The sequence below is a fragment of the Arachis hypogaea genome, chromosome 7 (assembly GCF_003086295.3).
Source record: "Arachis hypogaea cultivar Tifrunner chromosome 7, arahy.Tifrunner.gnm2.J5K5, whole genome shotgun sequence".
Classification (NCBI taxonomy): domain Eukaryota; kingdom Viridiplantae; phylum Streptophyta; class Magnoliopsida; order Fabales; family Fabaceae; genus Arachis; species Arachis hypogaea.
The window spans coordinates 67,890,003-67,907,687 of NC_092042.1; the positions used below are offsets into that span (position 1 = coordinate 67,890,003).

The window sequence follows — 17,685 nt, forward strand, 5'->3', positions numbered from 1 at the left end:
AGAATGATACTAGTAACTATTATCTTCACAGTTATTTTTTGTAGTTCTTCCTACTTCTTCATAATTTTTTAGTTCCATTTTTTTCATCAAAATCGTTCAGATTTATTTCAATCACTAACAAATTGAAATTTTTTTATTTTTATTTGATTTTATTCATATGAATTCTATTTACGTTTTATGGTATTTTTTTTGTTCATATGATATATGTCGTTGGTTTTATGGAATTTTTATTATTTCTTATCTGTATAATTTTTTTCTATTCTTTGATGTACTGTATTTTTGTTTTGTATTAATTTTTTTATTTTTTATTCTGAATTTGTAAAATTTGTAATTGTAATTGTAATTATTACGTTTATTATCAAAATTTTGAAATTTGTAAAATTTGTAAAATTTGTAATTATATATTACGTTTATTATCAAAATTTTGAATAATATAAATTATGATCCTATAAAAAAAGGATAAAATAAATAAAAAATTAATTATAAGTAACAATAGAGTCATAAATAATAAAAATTTATAGTCTAAAATAATACTAAATTAAAGAGTACTGACGATACTAAAAAAAATTATAGAATATTTTCTTTTTGTGTGACATTATAAAATTTATAGTACTCTCTTTTATATTTTTATTTTTTATTGTATTTATTTTATTTGTATGATAAATATTTTTTATATTATTTTTTATAGTATTCTGATTTTGCAGGTATATAAAATTGATGTCTATTTTAGTAATTTTTCATCTAAAAGTGATTTTGAATAGTATAATCCAAACAACATTTATTTTACTATAATCAATTTTGATATAAAGATTACCAAACATAAATCACTTTAACTCAAACTAACTTATCATCAAAATCAATTTTACAAAATCAATTTTATGCAAACTCTGGTTTGCAAACTGTAATCCAAACACACACTAAGTAACTCTCCAACTAACTTCTTAAGTTCTAACTGACTATAACCTCTCTTTTTATTTGTGCAAATTGATATATTTAAATTATTTACTAATATGCCATTCTATTGTAGAGACACTACAAAAGAATGCGTGCCTCCATAAAAAAATTATTAATGCTATACTGTATCAAAACAGTGACATATTTTTAAATATATAACAATTTATGTATATGTATTTAGTAGATTAAAATTTTGGAATAAGAGATTGATCATGATATGATATCAAAATTTAAGATTAAAAGATACACAATTTAATTTTTATTATTTCTAAAATAAAAAAATAACATTATACAAAATTCACATTTTAAGTCTAAAAGAATTCTTGCATAAGAAAACGTGTTATATATTAAATATATGCACATAAATGATTATATATTTAACAAATATCTGTATTAATACAGTATAGCTTTAATAATTTTTTATGGAGGCAGATTTTTTTTAGTGTCTCTACAATGCAATGGCATAATAATAAATAATTTAAAAAATATATTAATTTAGTAATAAGTCTTAAGAACGGTGACAATTAAAAGTTTTATATGGAACTTCTATATTAAAAGAATATATAGATTAAGTAGAATGATAAAAATCTCAGATAATTCACTACTAACCAATTTACCTTACCTTCATATATATGATCTGTATCATAATAAGCAAGACATTCATATATATATGCCCCACATTTGATGAGCTCAAGCTCCAGTTGGTTAGTGTTACTTTCAAATACTGAAATAGAGACAAAGATATAAACACTGGAGAATGCACAAAATAAACAATATATACAATATTTTCAATCTTATTAGTAAAGACAAAAAGACAACAGACAAATTATTTTTCTATTAAAATATTAATTTTATTCTTATATATACCATAATCACTATACCGCTATTGATCACTAGTTCAACCATCTCAAACAACTAAAATGATAAAATCAAGAAAAAGTCATGATTCCCTAAAATGAACTAAATCCACCCCAAAATCCATATCCGAACATTGAGAGCTTGGACATGGATATACATTGTTTGCATTATCATTAGATACCATACTTGGTGGCATAATAATGGAAGGCTTGTATGGTTCGATAATATCCTTCAAATCTGACAACATAGAAGGAGGAGGAGGAGTAGTGTCTTGTTTTATAGTTGGTACCTTACAATCCACCATGACCAAACATGGAGCATCATCAGGGGTGGCTTTGCACGTGTGCATGCCAATGTATGTGATTTGGTACATACAAGGATTCTCTTGTGTCCTCTGCACATGTTTGATTGCCCGGCAATTTTGATCATACTTTCTACTGCATCTAAAGTAGCTCCTGCGTGCAAATTGTAGATCATTAATAAATTACGTTGCACAATAAACCAATAGTCTCAATCATACTTTGAATCCAACCACACATGCATAAAACGTGAAATTACTGTCATAATAATATAGAAGCGAAGCTTAAAATAGAAATAAAACACAAGAAACGAATGTAGTTGGTTATAAAATAAAGAAGCTCACATTTCACATCAACTTAAATTCCAGGACAAGTAACAAAACTAAAGAATCAAATATGTGTCGGCCAACATTAATTAATTCTTTTGAGATTCTCACCAACACGACATTGAATATTTGCATAAAGAGGTTTGTGCATGATCCGATAGAACAAAGAAAGATATTAAAAGAGCTATGGTTCAGGTCTTTCTGCATCAGTGTATGCCACATATTCAAGGAAGACCTTTAATTTGCCCCTCATGAAAATAAGGAAACCACTTCATTTCATTCTTACTTCATGAAGATAGTGATGGTGGTCTTGATTCGGGAAGCATTTATATGGATCGAAAAGAACCTTCAACTGTGGTGGCAGAACAAATTAAATGCAGCAGCTTCCAAAGCTTCGCTTCAAGTGGAAAAGAAGAGGAATATGCCCCACTAATGATCAAGTTTACATTGAAGAAAATAATGAGGAATATATAGATTAGTATATTATTAGAATTTAGGCTATTTATGTTTATGACTTCATGCCTTTAGATTATATTCTCTTCTCATGAGTTTAGTAATATTTAATTTTGAGGTGGTTGCTCAACCTTCAAGAAAAGCACAAGCTAAACTTTTTTCATAAGATAAATAAAAAAAATGTGTTTTTTTTTCCTCCAAACTTGTAAAGGTGCTCTTAAGAGCTCCTGTGAGATATTTTTTAGACCCTTCAAAGTCCAATATTAAAAAGAATAATATACTCATTATTTTAAAATATGATACATAAAAATTACTACATTAAAAATTTAATGCATTTTAATATAATAATAAGTTATAATTCAAACATTTTAAATCACAAAACTTAAATTTTCTATAAGATATCTTTTCTTGACACTTACGTAAAAAACTTTATTGTTAATAATTATCAAGTATTAAGGAAAGTATCCTGAACATAATTTTTTAGTTTACAATTATTGTAATTAGATGACCTTAAATTCTTTTGACAATGAGTGATCTTAAAGATATTTTATTAGAATTATCAAACAAAACTACCACCAATTATTTGCAGAAGAATATGAATGATGTCAAAAGTCAAAGTCATAGATAAAATATAAGAATCATGTTACATGATTACTAGTTTTGTAGTTAATATGTAGTTAATATAAAAAAAAGTCACTCATTAAAATGTTTAAAATGTTTTTTTTAAATATCTTTTAATAATTAAAATTTAACACATATAATTAATTAAATTGTATTATTTTTATTAAAATGAGGCCAAACAAAATAATTTGATTGAAAAATAGTGAACTAAATTTTAAATCGATCTAAATTAATATGATTTTTTTTATAGAAAATGACTACAATATCTTTATTAAAGAAAATGCATAAAATACTCTTTTTATATAATATGACTAAAATACTCCTATTATATATATATTTTGAAAATTCTAAATTCTAATCCTATGATGGCAGAGAACTAAAGAATTAAAATTTAGAATTTTTAAAATTAATATATATAATAAGAGTATTTTAGTCATTTTTTATAATAAGAGTATTGTAGTCATTTTTTATAAAAAAATAATATTAATTTAAACAAATTTAAGATTTGATTTACTATTTTTTCGGTTAAATTAAATTGTCTAACTTAATTTTGATAAAAATAACACAATTTAATTGATTATATGTATTAAATTTTAATTATTAAAAAATATTTTAAAAAAAAATATTTTAGAAGTCTTTATAAAGACTCTCAAAAAATTAAAAAAATGAAGTTATTGACTATATGTTGATTAAAATTCTGCTTATTATCTAAACTTTCTTTAAATATAATATCAAAGACATATTATATTAGGGTGAAATTGATGGCAACCATAAACCACATAATAACACCAAGCAGATCAGACTATTTAGAGAGAAAATAAAAAAAGAAAATAAATAATATAATGATGACAATTACCTAGGAAATTTAGAATTCTGAATTTCTTTCTCTCCATATTTCCTCCATGCATGATTATCATCTGCAGTGGGAGAGATTGTGGTCCATGTGTGTTCAGTCCTCCTAATAATAATTACCATTAACCAATATCAAAAATTTCAGATAAAAAATATAAATAGACAATAAAAATACTAAATAATGTGAATAATGAATATATTAGATGTTCAATTCATTAGATATAATCAAATGATTATTTTAGTGTTAAAATTTAGAAAATAATTTAAAAATAAAATATTTTTTTATTTTATTAAATTAATTTTAAAATTTATTATTCAAATTATTTAAAAAAATTATTATGTAACTAACAAAACTCTTTCAAAAAAAGATAGCATATATGCATGTCGCTTTCGAGCAAAATAGCATGCGGTACACAACAACAACTAACTAGCAGCCACAATCTATTGTAAATCATTATATCTCATAGCGAAAAGCAAATCCAAGAAAATCTAACATTGTTAATTATGGTATAAATATCTATTGTAAAAAGTCCTATATATAATCTCATAACTTCCTCCGTTGTCCAATAATTCATTATGGTATAAATATCTTTTGATATCATATCAAATTGAGTCCAACTATAAAACGTTAACATTTTGCAAACAATTATGTCAGTAAATTTTTTTTGAATTAATTTTATATTCTAAATTTTAAACTTATCAATACTGAATTCTTAATATTAAACTACTCTTTCACCTTATCTCATAACAATAATAAAAAAATTTCATAGTCTACAAATTCAACCCAACAGAATACATAAATTTAATTACAATTTTAGTCTTTATTATTTTATCTTATCTTATCTTTAGTTGTTCTTATTTTATCTTTATTTATTTTTATCTTTCTTAAGTCAATGCTCTATATATATTTAGTTTCACCTTCACAATTCAATCATTCAATCAATCAATAAAAATTCTTCATATTTTCTTTTCTTATTATTTCACAATTTTATCACTTATTTAATAACCCTCCAAAAAATAAGATTAAAAAAGTAATTTTATAATAATAAAAAATATGCAATGGCTAATGTTAACTAATTATAAGTTTACTCCCTGTACTTGTTCTATCAAATTCTAGTATTTAAATTTTTCATTCGCCCAGAAAACATGTGCCAAGCCCTTTTCCTCTATATTGTTCATTTTTAATTCACAGAATTTGTCATGTTAATGGAACATTTTAGTTCATCTATGTTTTTAGTTTATTTTAATTCAATATATCTGTTGTTTTTACCTTTAATATACTATTTATTGAACAACTTACTCTTATTTTCCTTTTTCATTCTCTATCAATAAGCACAATAAACAATACAATATTCATATAAAATATATGAATTATCAAAACTTATTTTGCTAAAAAAGTTTTCATAAATAAATATTAATAATTGTTAATTTGAATTTTTCTATGTCCTGCCGTACGTGTGAAGTGAAACCCAACGCTGGAAACTCAAACTACCCACAAAACAACAACATTGCATTGAAGTGATGAGCTAATGCACAAAACAGAAACCCTTTTAGTTAGATTCATATCTGACACTTCATGTTTAGCCAACAATTTAATCAACCCCCGGCCCCCACCCCTTCCGAAAAGAAAACTAATATATAATTAGGAATAGTTTTAGGTATTTTCAGAAATAATTATATTTTAATATTTTTAACAGTTAAGTTTAATTATATATTAATTTTATTAGTTAAAATTATTAAAATATTAATATTTAAGATTTTTAAATATTATATAATAAAAAATAATTTCAGATATTTTTAAAATAATTATATTCTAATAATAATTTTAATTATTAAAGAAGATTTTGAAATTTTTCCAAAATAATAAGTGTATGTTCACGGAAGTTTGTGTCAAATATGAGGTACTACATGCCAAATATGCATCCATTAAAAAAGAAAAAAGTCTAGGGCCAACAGTTTTATTGAATTTTGACCATTATGTAACCAACAGAGAAATATGAGCTATTGGATGAAATTTCATACCAATCTCACACCATCAAATTATCATTAATAACTAGTTGATGGCTAACAATCACAAAAATTGCTAATCCTTAACATTGCTCTTAAAAAAGTAGCTATTTTTATTTACCTTCTTTTGTAGCAGCCTCTTCCAACTTTTTTGGGCGGAGTCATACAATGAGATTCTCCTCCGGAATAATCATCGCTGGGATCTGCCGACGACCGCGACGGATCATGGCGACAAGGTTGTTCCTGGGAATGATTAGAAGCAAGAAGAGAAAGGGTTTCAGCGAAGGAAGTAAGGACATTGCCAAGAAGCTCTTCAGCTGAGAGAGAAGTGTCGCCAATGGGGTTCTGAAGAAGAAGCTTCAGCTGAGTCGCAGCTTCTTGACCTTGAACAAGTTCTTTGATTATTATTCTTTTCTTCTTCGATGAGACATCGTTATTTTCAGAACAAAGGGTATTCTTCTTCATAATTGTTTGCCTTTTTTGGTTTGGATCTTGTAAGGGTTTTGTTATTATTGGTAACGATAAGAGGAGAGGCTAAAAAAGCATAATGAGAAGAGAAGGAAGAAGTGATATGCTTTTTGGGGTTAGTTTTGGCAATAACAATAAATAAATAATTAAATGTTGGGAAAGGCAGCGGGCCGGGTAGCTAGTAATTGTCTTATTGTCTAATTCATATTAGATGTGTAATATTATTTTTTGACTAATTATTTTTACAAAAATATATAATAACAAAAAATATTTAAATATATAAATTCTGACTTTTTGTTTTATCTTTCTAATATTGCTATTCTTTTTAATTACTAAATATTTCTTTTTTTCCACTATAGGATAAGGAACAAAGCTTTTTTTCACGCACATAATTAAGAACGAAATAAATTAGTTTCCAAAAGTTTTCTGTTACAAGAAAGTAAATTACCAAAAAAAAATTTCAAAAAATTTAGATATTTATAAAAAGTATCCTTAAAAAATTAAATGATAAAACCCCCATAAATTTAAAAGGGTAATAAAAAATTAAATATTAGACATATATTAGATTTTGATAAATTTTTTTACAATAAGATGATTAAAAAATAAACTTTTCTTTTTTAAAATTTAGTAATTTTATATAAAATAATTTTTTTTGTGATGCTTCTTTTTGTGAATATTTGAAAATGTTTTGAAAAAAAACTCTTATATAAAGAGACATGTTAAAAATATAACTATTGATATAATTTTTTATTAATTTAAATTTTTTGAAAAATTAATATATATCATGACAACTTATTATGATCAAACTTCAATATATTAAATAATTAATACAATAAGAATTTTGATTAAATTTAACTATTTACATTATGATAAAAATCATAATATTGAGATATAAATTTATAATTTAATCTAATTTTTTTTAGTCATAGTATGCTAAAAAAGACATTAATAATCTACATACATCAATATATATAACGGTTTGATAAAAATTAAAACATCAATAAAATATATATGAAAGAACTCTTAATAAGTATAATTTCTGTATATTTGTTAAAAATATATTTTCATTGAAAAATATGGTAGTAGGTTTTGTTTTTGACCTGGGATTATTATGATAATATTTATTAAATTTTAGTTATGGATATCTCATATATTAGGGTGCTAATTAAATGGGCCCTGCATATGATTTAAATACATCTATAATTAATGATTATTAATATATAATAAATAAAATAATTTTTAATAATAAATTTGAACTTTATGATTATAGTATAACTAGATTAAATAAAGTCTTGAAATGAGAATTCTTATATCATTCACAAGGTTATTATAATAGCTATAAAGAGTTAGAGTTTGATAATTATACTATATTTTAAAAATTAACAAAAATTAAAAAATAAAAAAATTATACTTTATTTATATTTATTTAATTTATTATCCGCAGTATTGAATATTTACGATCACAAACTGATTAACGAATATTCTAATATTTTCTAAAATATTATTTAATAATTATTTTAATTTAATTAAATAAATAATTATTTTATCTAAATAGAATATTATATTATTCTTTTTTAGCATAAAAATTATAATAATATAATAATTAAAAATGTTAAATTTAAATTTAAAATTACGATAGACATATATATATATATATATATATATATATATATATATATATATATATATATATATATATATAAGTAAGTCTAACTTTTAGAGAAAAATTTTAATATAAGGTATTGAAAAATATGTTTCTCAATTTAGATTAAATTTTTACTAGTCAAATAGTTGACAACAAAAATTAATGGAAGTACGAAAATACAAACATTTGTATCTGATTTATATAATTAGAGGAGAAAATTTTTTACTAATAATTAGAACTCTTTCAAACATTTGTATCTGATTTATTATACTGTTAAGATAAAATAATTTTTAAAAAAATAAATTATTATAAATTACTTTATTATTTTTATCATATTATGAACCCTGGTAATCCCTCAACTCTCACTATTAATATATTTTTAATATGAATTTAGCTAAAAAAGTACTAATAATATTTATTAAGATAATCAAAATAAAAATTTAACTTTTAACCTCATCTCATGCATTTAGGTTTGTAAGAAATGAAATCTCTCAATTCTTTCTTTGATTAAAAAATTTGGCCAATTTAAGCGAGACTATAAAAATTTATAAAAGGTTTTGTATAAATTAATTAGAATAAAAAATTAAGAAAAACATTTGAAATTTACTTTTCTCAATGATTATAATGGGAAGAGAATTGAAACGGTTATCTCTCTATGCGTAGGAGATAAAATCGTTTCAATTTTCTTCCTATTATCCTATCAACCTCTCCTAACAATTAGAAACGATTGTCTCATCTCTTTTATTTTATTTATTGTACATCAACTTCATATTTTTATCTTTTTATTTTAGTCTTTTTTACCAATCTTTTTATGTATTAATTACATGCTAAAAGTTTGAATTATTATTGATATTATTAATATTTTTTATTATTTTCATTTTTTTAAAAATATATATAGTTCGTTTATAGTGTAAACAAGATATACATGTATCGCGTCTATCTGTCTTATTTTGTTTACATGGTAAACAAAATACATGCATCTTTTTTACCGTATAAACAAAATAAAAAATTATTTCGATAAATATTTTTTAAATTATTTATTTCGATAATTAATACATTTATTTAATTTATAAAAATAAAAAATCCTTCCGTTTGTCGGCTTGTGAAAAAAGGTTTATTAAAAAAATAAAAATCTCACCACCCAATAATGGATACGCAGATACGGAATATAATATAGGTAGGTGCTACATACTAGCTAATAAATAGTAGTAGTAGTAGTACTGTAGAGTGTAGTGCTTAACCTGTCCAAAATTTATTTATGCGCGAAAACAGACCCATTCCCCGAAATGAACGGTAGATGACGTTTCATTGCTGATGTAATCACGTATAAGTGTATAACCCTAACGATTGCTCCTTTGATTTTACTCTCTTGAAAGGCAAAATTCATTTGGATTAAAATTATTAATTTAAAAGATTTATCTAATACATATTTTAAAGGGTAAATATTAATATTATTAATAAAAAATATTTTTTTATTTTAATAAACATACTAAAATTTAAATTTATATCTTTTATAACAAATTAAATTAATCATTTTAATATATATTTTTAAAACATATGATAACTAAATTTTAACTTAAAATATTTTTATTCAAATTATATAAATTTAAAATTTTTATATATTTAATAAAAATTTATTAATAATATTTTTAATATTTTATTTTAGCATATATATTAATTGAACATTAAAAAAATGTTTGCCTTCTCTTGATATAATATTATTTTTAAAAAATTGTTATAAAATAAAAAAATTAATAATTCCTAAAACAAATTGATTTATCATTATATTTCGAAATCCATTTTTTTATATTTTAATAAGTTAGCACGATTCAGCACAATTTGGTACACAAATGTTATAACACCTTCACTATCAGAATGTCACGCTTCCGCTTGCGTTGTTCTGATAGCAAGAGGTATTACGACGACTTCATATACTTAATAATAAAATATGAGCCTTTAACTCGAAACTGTATCGCTATTTTATTGAAAAAATATTTTTACAATAAAATAAACAAGCATATACATAAACAAAACTTCTTACTCAAATAACTTATACATATTAGATACATACAAATCATACAATTCCTATCTCTCTAACATAATTATAATAGTAATGGCAAGGAAAAAAAAAATAATAACTAAACTAATACATCCATATCGCATAAGTTAAACTTAAAAAAACTCTTCATAAGCGTCTTCGTCCGTTTCCTAAAAAGAAAGTTTATAGGGGAGTGAAAACATCGTCCTCGAAAGGGTTCTCAGTAGAGGATTTTTAAGAATTGTCGTAAGAAGATATTGTAATTAAAACTATTTTCAAAACATAGTGATTATTAACTTATTATTCAAATCTAAAATTCGTATTTCTCTTACAAAAAATTCATGTAAAATAACATTTTAATCAAAACTTATCTCTAATCCAGTCAATCATGGCCTCCGCCCCAAACATAACCAAATCTTGGCCTATGGCCTAAATAAAAACAATTCACCATCGAAACTCAATCTCAACAGAATCAATCACAAACACAATCAAATTCAAGGCAAACACATATATAGAACAGTTACCAGTTACACAGAACTCATCAAATAAGCAAACTAAAATACTTAAGCACACCCAAACAAAGCACACAAATGCAACATGATGCATGTCTATCCCTAACGCATGTAATGAGCTCATTTGTCGGTTTCGAACCGCACCTGACGCAATCTGACTCGCAAGTCAGATAAAGCATTCCAGCAGCATAACCTCTACAAGGTCCCAAACCTTTGCAGGCGCTGATTCTCCAGCTAAAGTATGTCGAGCATTACTTCTGCAAGTACTTGAAGGCGTTGATTCTCTAGCTGAAGCATGTGCCCCTTTCTCCTGGAAGCTATTCCATATACACAGGTATCCTCGCACAATCATTCCCATCAGCACCTTAACCACTTACTTTCTGTCACCCTCTTGTGACCTTTTAATCATTTCATAAATCACACGTGCCGTGTTCCCTTTTCCCTTTCTTTCTTCTTCTTAACAAACCGAACTCAAATAATAACTTATACATAATTTATCCTCAAAAGATTGAATTTAAAACATTATACTTTTCTTAATAAATCGAAGTGAAAATAAGACTCTTTCCGTAATAAATTGAAATAAATTATATTCTTAAAATCAGATTTGCTTTTAAATAACGCTTTAAACAAAATTTTAAAGTTTTATAAAAATTTCGGCAGCGTTTCCTTTAAAAATGGGACTTTTGCTACTCTTTAAGGGTCCCAACCAAAATATTTTTTAACCATTTTTCAACCATTTCCAATGACTCAAACTAACTCCAAAATCAGAAATCATCTTCCAAAACTCAATTCATAACCAACAATTCAAACCAATTTCAAATGTTAAATCATTTTCAATTCACAGAATCATTTTCGATAAATCAGCAAAGTCCATTCCTAATATCTCAAATCGTTTCAAATACCAATTCATTTTCAATATTCAATTAACCCCAAACCAAGAAAATCATTTTACATAGCATTTAATCAAACCAACTTTCTAACTCAATAATTAGAAACAATCACAATTTGATCATCATCATAACAATCTTAAATCAAGTACAACACCCAACTAAGCATCTTCAATCAATCAATAAACTATTCAAACTAGCATTTACATTCATTCTAGACAACTCAATTCAATTCATAAAACTTACAAAATCATAAAAATATATTTTTATATCTATATCAGACTTAAAACAATTCTTAGTAGTAAATTAAGTTTAAGAAATTGCCCCTACCTTGACAAGCCGGAACCCAAAAACCAAACACATCAAGGAAATCTTTTCTCTTAGCGCGCAATCCACGGCAGCCGTAATTATAGCAACTCTAATCACGGCACATAAGAACCGAAACTCAACCCTAAAGTATTAATGTTGCAAAGACCTTAGAAACATATAACAAAGCAGCGACTAAAAGAATTTGGAACAGAAAACAGCTTACCGAACTTCCGAATAGCCGAGAAAATGGAATGGTGGTGACTCCGTTGATGACGCGGCAGCTCGATGTCACTTGCATGACTACTAAACTCAGCATGCAAGAACCACAAGTCGGCCATACGTTATCATCATCTCAGTTACTATAACAGGCTATGACGAAAAACTGATTTCAAAGGTTTCAGAGACGATAACACTTGCCAAGAGAAAAGGAACTTCAGTAGCGGTTTTTGGCGGCAGAGGCATGAGAAACGGCGACAAAGGTGCGTCAGTTTCCAGGCCCGCAACATTCTCCCTCACTCGTGACTCTGCTCCTCAACGGTGATGATGGCTTCTCAGTGAGGATGCGACTGGGTGCAGCGGTAACGCACGGCTTCCCTCCTCCTTCGCATCTCTCTCTCTTTCTCTTGCCTCAGATCTGATTCTTGACGGCGGCAACAATAGGACACGGAGGCGGCAAGCTCCTTCCTCCTTCTCTGGTGTGCGACATCGTCCCTTCCTCCTCTTCTCTGGCGCTAGCTTTGATGGGTCAACAGTGACGGTGGTGTGACGCAAGCTCTCTCTTCTCGACAGCACAGCAGTGACGACGGTTCGACAGCAGGTTGACAGCCCATGGGAAGCTTCGGCGGTGGCAAATTGGTGGCGACGTGGTGGTGCGATGGTGAGCATGGATGGCATCAGATCAGTCGTGATGGAGGCAGCAACGTGGGCTACATCTTCTCTTCACTTTCGGACGTGGGCTTTCTCTCACTCTCTGAATCTCGTTTCTTTCTCTCTTCTCTGTACCATTGGGAAAATGCTAGGGTTGAGGGATGAAGCTGAGTGAGTGAAAGGGGGAAACGGCGCTGGGGTGAGGGATAACTGGGTTTGGGTTTCTCTATTTGGGAAATTAGGGTTTGTGATTTAATTTGGGAACTAGGGTTAGAAATTAGAGATTTTATAAAAAAAATAAAGAATAGATATGAATAGATATTTTGATAAAATTGGGGGATATAATAATTTTAAAACCAAATATACTTCATTCAAAATATTTAAAAACATTATTTATCAACATATTGCTAAGTTTAATTAATTAGTCCTAATTTAAATTATAAAATAATATATTAATTACATTTTATAAAATATAGTTTAAATTCAAAATATTAATTATTTAAATTAAATTATATAACTTTTTATTATTTTTCTATTATGAGAATGTTAATTTGAAATTATATTAAATAATCAGTTATGATAAAATACCACGAGAATATTAATTATCTTAAACTTAAAGTATTTATAAAATTAATTTAATAATTTTTAATAAATTATTTTCTAAAAATAAAGAACTTGAATTAAATTATAAATTATTAATAATAGAAATTACTTAAATTAATTTATACAATTTTTTTTATTTTTTAATTACTGAAATTATGTGAAATATTTAATTATAATAAAGAGTATATAAAAATTCTAATTAATTTAAACCTTATTTATCATGAAACTCTATTTAATTACTATCAGTAAAATAATTTTTTTAAAATAAAATTCTCAACAATTATAATAAATCATAAATAACTCATTATGTACTTTTCCAAAAATTTGGATTGTTACAAATGTACTGGAGTTTGCCTAAGACATTGACGAATTTTTAGACATTTAGCAAAGTTACGTCAACAGTAAATTTTAAGAAAAATTTGAGGTTCACCTAACGAATTTTAGGTAGTTCGCCCAATTATATAAAGTGATTTCCTCTCTTATTTTTCACAACTATAAAAAATTTATTCTCTACTCTCATCACTTTTTAAGTTTATTCTGATATCTTTTTCTATCTCACATCAATTTTTAAATAAATTTTTTAAATTATTTTTTTGTTTTTAAGTTATTTTTTGTATATAATTTATTTAATGTTATTTATTAAAATATTTAGAGTAGATGTTTTATAGAAATCAGTATTATAATAGAGATTTAGAGTTAATTATTTAAATAATAATATAATAGATAATAATTATAAAGCATATTTATTTGAGATAATATATTGTTTTATTTAGATTATATTATATTAGATAATTTAAAATATTGATGTATTTGAAAAATATTTAAATGAATATTTCTTTTAAATTTGCTATGTAGATTTAATACGTTTTAATTTTTATATTACGATTAATATGTTATAATAGCCCAATATATCTCGTATGTTGGTTATATTTGTCGGGTTAATTTTTTGGATTAGGTTACTTTAATTATTGTTAGTTGTAAAATATATATTTTAGTTAAAAGTTGTTGATATTAATTTTTAAATATTTTATTTAAACTATTTTGATAGAGTAAAATTTGTTAGACCAAGCACATTCTTTATAAATTAGATAAGGTAGAGTATATTGTTGGCAAATTTAGATAATTGATATAATTAACATTTAAGTTGTGTCCTTAATAAATACAAAATTTATATTATTTTGAGCATGAATTTTATATAAGTTTGTTTTAGTCTAATACGGTGTTACAGATGCAATGGAATTTATTAATAAAATCTAACGAGCGTATTAAAATATATCTCAGATGTGTTAGTTTTGAATATGTGACTTATATGGTTGACAGGGTTGTACATAAATCGAATATTATCCGCATATTCGTGATAATTATCCGTATTTGATCTGTATTTTGTGGATATTATCTAATTTACAGTCTGATAAGATCAGATAGCAGATATTACACTTGAAAGCTTTTACACAAGGAAGAAATATCTACAACACTCAGTAAAACATAACACTGTCATTATTACCACGTCAAGATTGTCGTGCGAATTACACCTAAGTACCTAAATTACCATAGTTGTTAGAACATATTAAAATATAATTAATAATATGTAACTGAATCCAATGTAATGAATATGACCGGGTAAATATATTTGCATTGCGAATAACCACTTAAAAAACTTGTTGTATGATTTTTTTTAATATCCATATTTTAGCAATGACTCTTTACTTTGCAAGTCAAATTTTTCTGTACGATGTTTTGTAACCAAAGTGATTTTTAATAGATCCTTCAAGAACTCTTATACTAATCGTTGGATCTACTTTGACCATTGTAAATATGTGTCGAATTACCACCTACGAATCCAACCTTCTATGGTCCTGGCCTATTGATGTTTACGTATAAGAATGAGGTCTGTTGTATCTCTTTACCTCCCATTTTCTTGTTTGCGATAATAAAAAATATGTATGCTCCATTGACAACTCGATCCAAACTGAATACATTGCATAACATACTTCAACTAATCACTTTCTAATATCTTATACTTCATAGCCCTACTTTTGATGATGTACATCTTAACTGTCATAATGATTTCTTTTTTGTTTATAAACGGTTGCCTTATATCAAACTCATTTGTTAGATCATTCTAGGAGTTTCTTGAGTAAAAGACCAATCTCAATTTATTATCTTGAGATTCAACATGAAAAAACGAACAGGATAATAAATCATACGATCAGAAAATAGTAGGCTCTATCACTGCGACTTGTGAGACTGTGAAGTTGTTTATCTATTTCTCTTCCTTATCAGGTATATCCACAGGTTCATCCTCTACTTCTTCATTGTCGGACACATGGTTAACTTGATAAAGATCCATTACTGGGTTTCTGATCGTAGAACCATCATGATTTTTTAAATTCGCTTTTAACATCCCATTAATAATTCATTATAATCCTCAGGATTTGACCCCTGACTTCTTTCATGTGGCATATTTAGATTAACCATGGACTTTTGTTCTAATTGTCCCATCTAAGAAGTTGTCATCATCAACTTCTGAAAAAATTTTCTCACATAGGTCGATCAAAAATACAAATAACTCCAATAGATGGACATTTTAAAATAATTGTGCTAATCCCTGATTAAACGTTTGTCTTTGTCATAATGTATTCAATATTTATGTCAGCTAAAAAATTGTTTAAAATGATAATGACATAATAATAATAATAATAATAATAATAATAATAATAATAATAATAATAAAGTATCATCTATGAAAATAAACTAATAAAAAATTAAATACACGCTGTGAATAACAACACAATACTTTTTGTAAATAAAAGTGTCGTCTACCTCCATCAGATATCTATAACAAATTTATCCCACTTTCTTTTTGTGTTGTTGGCTAAGCATGTATTAAAAAATTCTTTAACGTCATTAGATACCTCACATCAGCTAGCAAGTATACAAAGATTGATTGAACAAAATTAAGTACAATAAATTCATTTTGATCAAATGCGATTTTTTTTATCATAATAAATTGATAACAATGACATTTTTAATATTTTAAATGGTAAGAATCGAAATAAAAAGTGATGTAAAGGTAAATGAAGAGCACATGTTGTCATTTATAAAATGTATTTTGTGTTATAGAAGGAAAGCAAGTTCGTCAAATGGATAGGCGAACATTGGACATAGTATCAAATTTGCTGTTGTCCCAAGAAAATTTCGGTAATATCATGAAGTTTGCCTATATGTTAGACAAACTTCAACACATTTGTAAAAATTTACTATTTGGTTGGGCGAATGAACTTATTAAAATTTAAAAAAGAAGAATTTTGAAATATAATGATAGATTAATTTATTTTAGAAATCAATAATTTTTTTATTTTATAACAAAAAAATTCTATTATTTAAATATATAGAAGATTAATCATTATATTTTTATCGAAAAAGATTATTTATTCTTTTCTTAATTCATGTTATACATTAGAACAGAAGAATAAGTACCTATTTTTAAAATTGAATCAAAATATTATTAATTTCATATATAAACCGGAGGATGATAATGCATTTTAAAATTATTAATGTCAATTTTATATAACAAACTTCTTTTCTATTTTTCTAAAATACTCCACGTTGCATGGGTAGATATATACAAAAGAATTAAAAAATAAAAAAATAAAAGGTACAGTAAAATTAATAAAAATTTAATTGAGAGTAATTTAATCATTTTAAAAATGATAAAATTATTGATCTTGTACTTATTTATGTAAACATAAAAATTGAGATCAATAACTTTATTCTTATATATAATTTCTAACTTATATGGTTACTCAATATATATACACTTCACGTAAAATTAATTAGGATGTAATTATTATCAACAACGTCGTGATAATTATTGAATAACAAAAATACTTCATAAATGATAAATAGTAATTACTAAATTAATTATAAAATATATTATCAACAAAATAATAAATCATTAAAATAATCTAACTTTTTATAAAAAA

The 17,685-nt window shown here is 25.3% G+C and overlaps 1 protein-coding gene and 1 long non-coding RNA gene across 2 annotated transcripts; both read right to left on the reverse strand.

Annotated features, from left to right (window-relative positions):
• Positions 1-1,698: 1,698 nt before the first annotated feature.
• On the reverse strand, positions 1,699-6,943 carry LOC112703330 (WRKY DNA-binding transcription factor 70). The gene is made up of 3 exons (XM_025754734.3): positions 6,492-6,943; positions 4,368-4,469; positions 1,699-2,267 (listed from the first exon to the last, which is right to left on the reverse strand). Exons 1-3 carry the CDS (start codon positions 6,833-6,835, stop codon positions 1,895-1,897), a joined length of 819 nt encoding a protein of 272 aa, XP_025610519.1. The 5' UTR covers positions 6,836-6,943; the 3' UTR covers positions 1,699-1,894.
• A 3,989-nt stretch (positions 6,944-10,932) lies between these two features.
• LOC112703331 (uncharacterized) lies at positions 10,933-13,377 on the reverse strand. Its single transcript, XR_003154565.3, has 2 exons — positions 12,453-13,377; positions 10,933-12,371 (listed from the first exon to the last, which is right to left on the reverse strand). It is a non-coding gene; the product is annotated as an uncharacterized lncRNA (long non-coding RNA).
• Between the last annotated feature and the right edge of the window lie 4,308 nt (positions 13,378-17,685).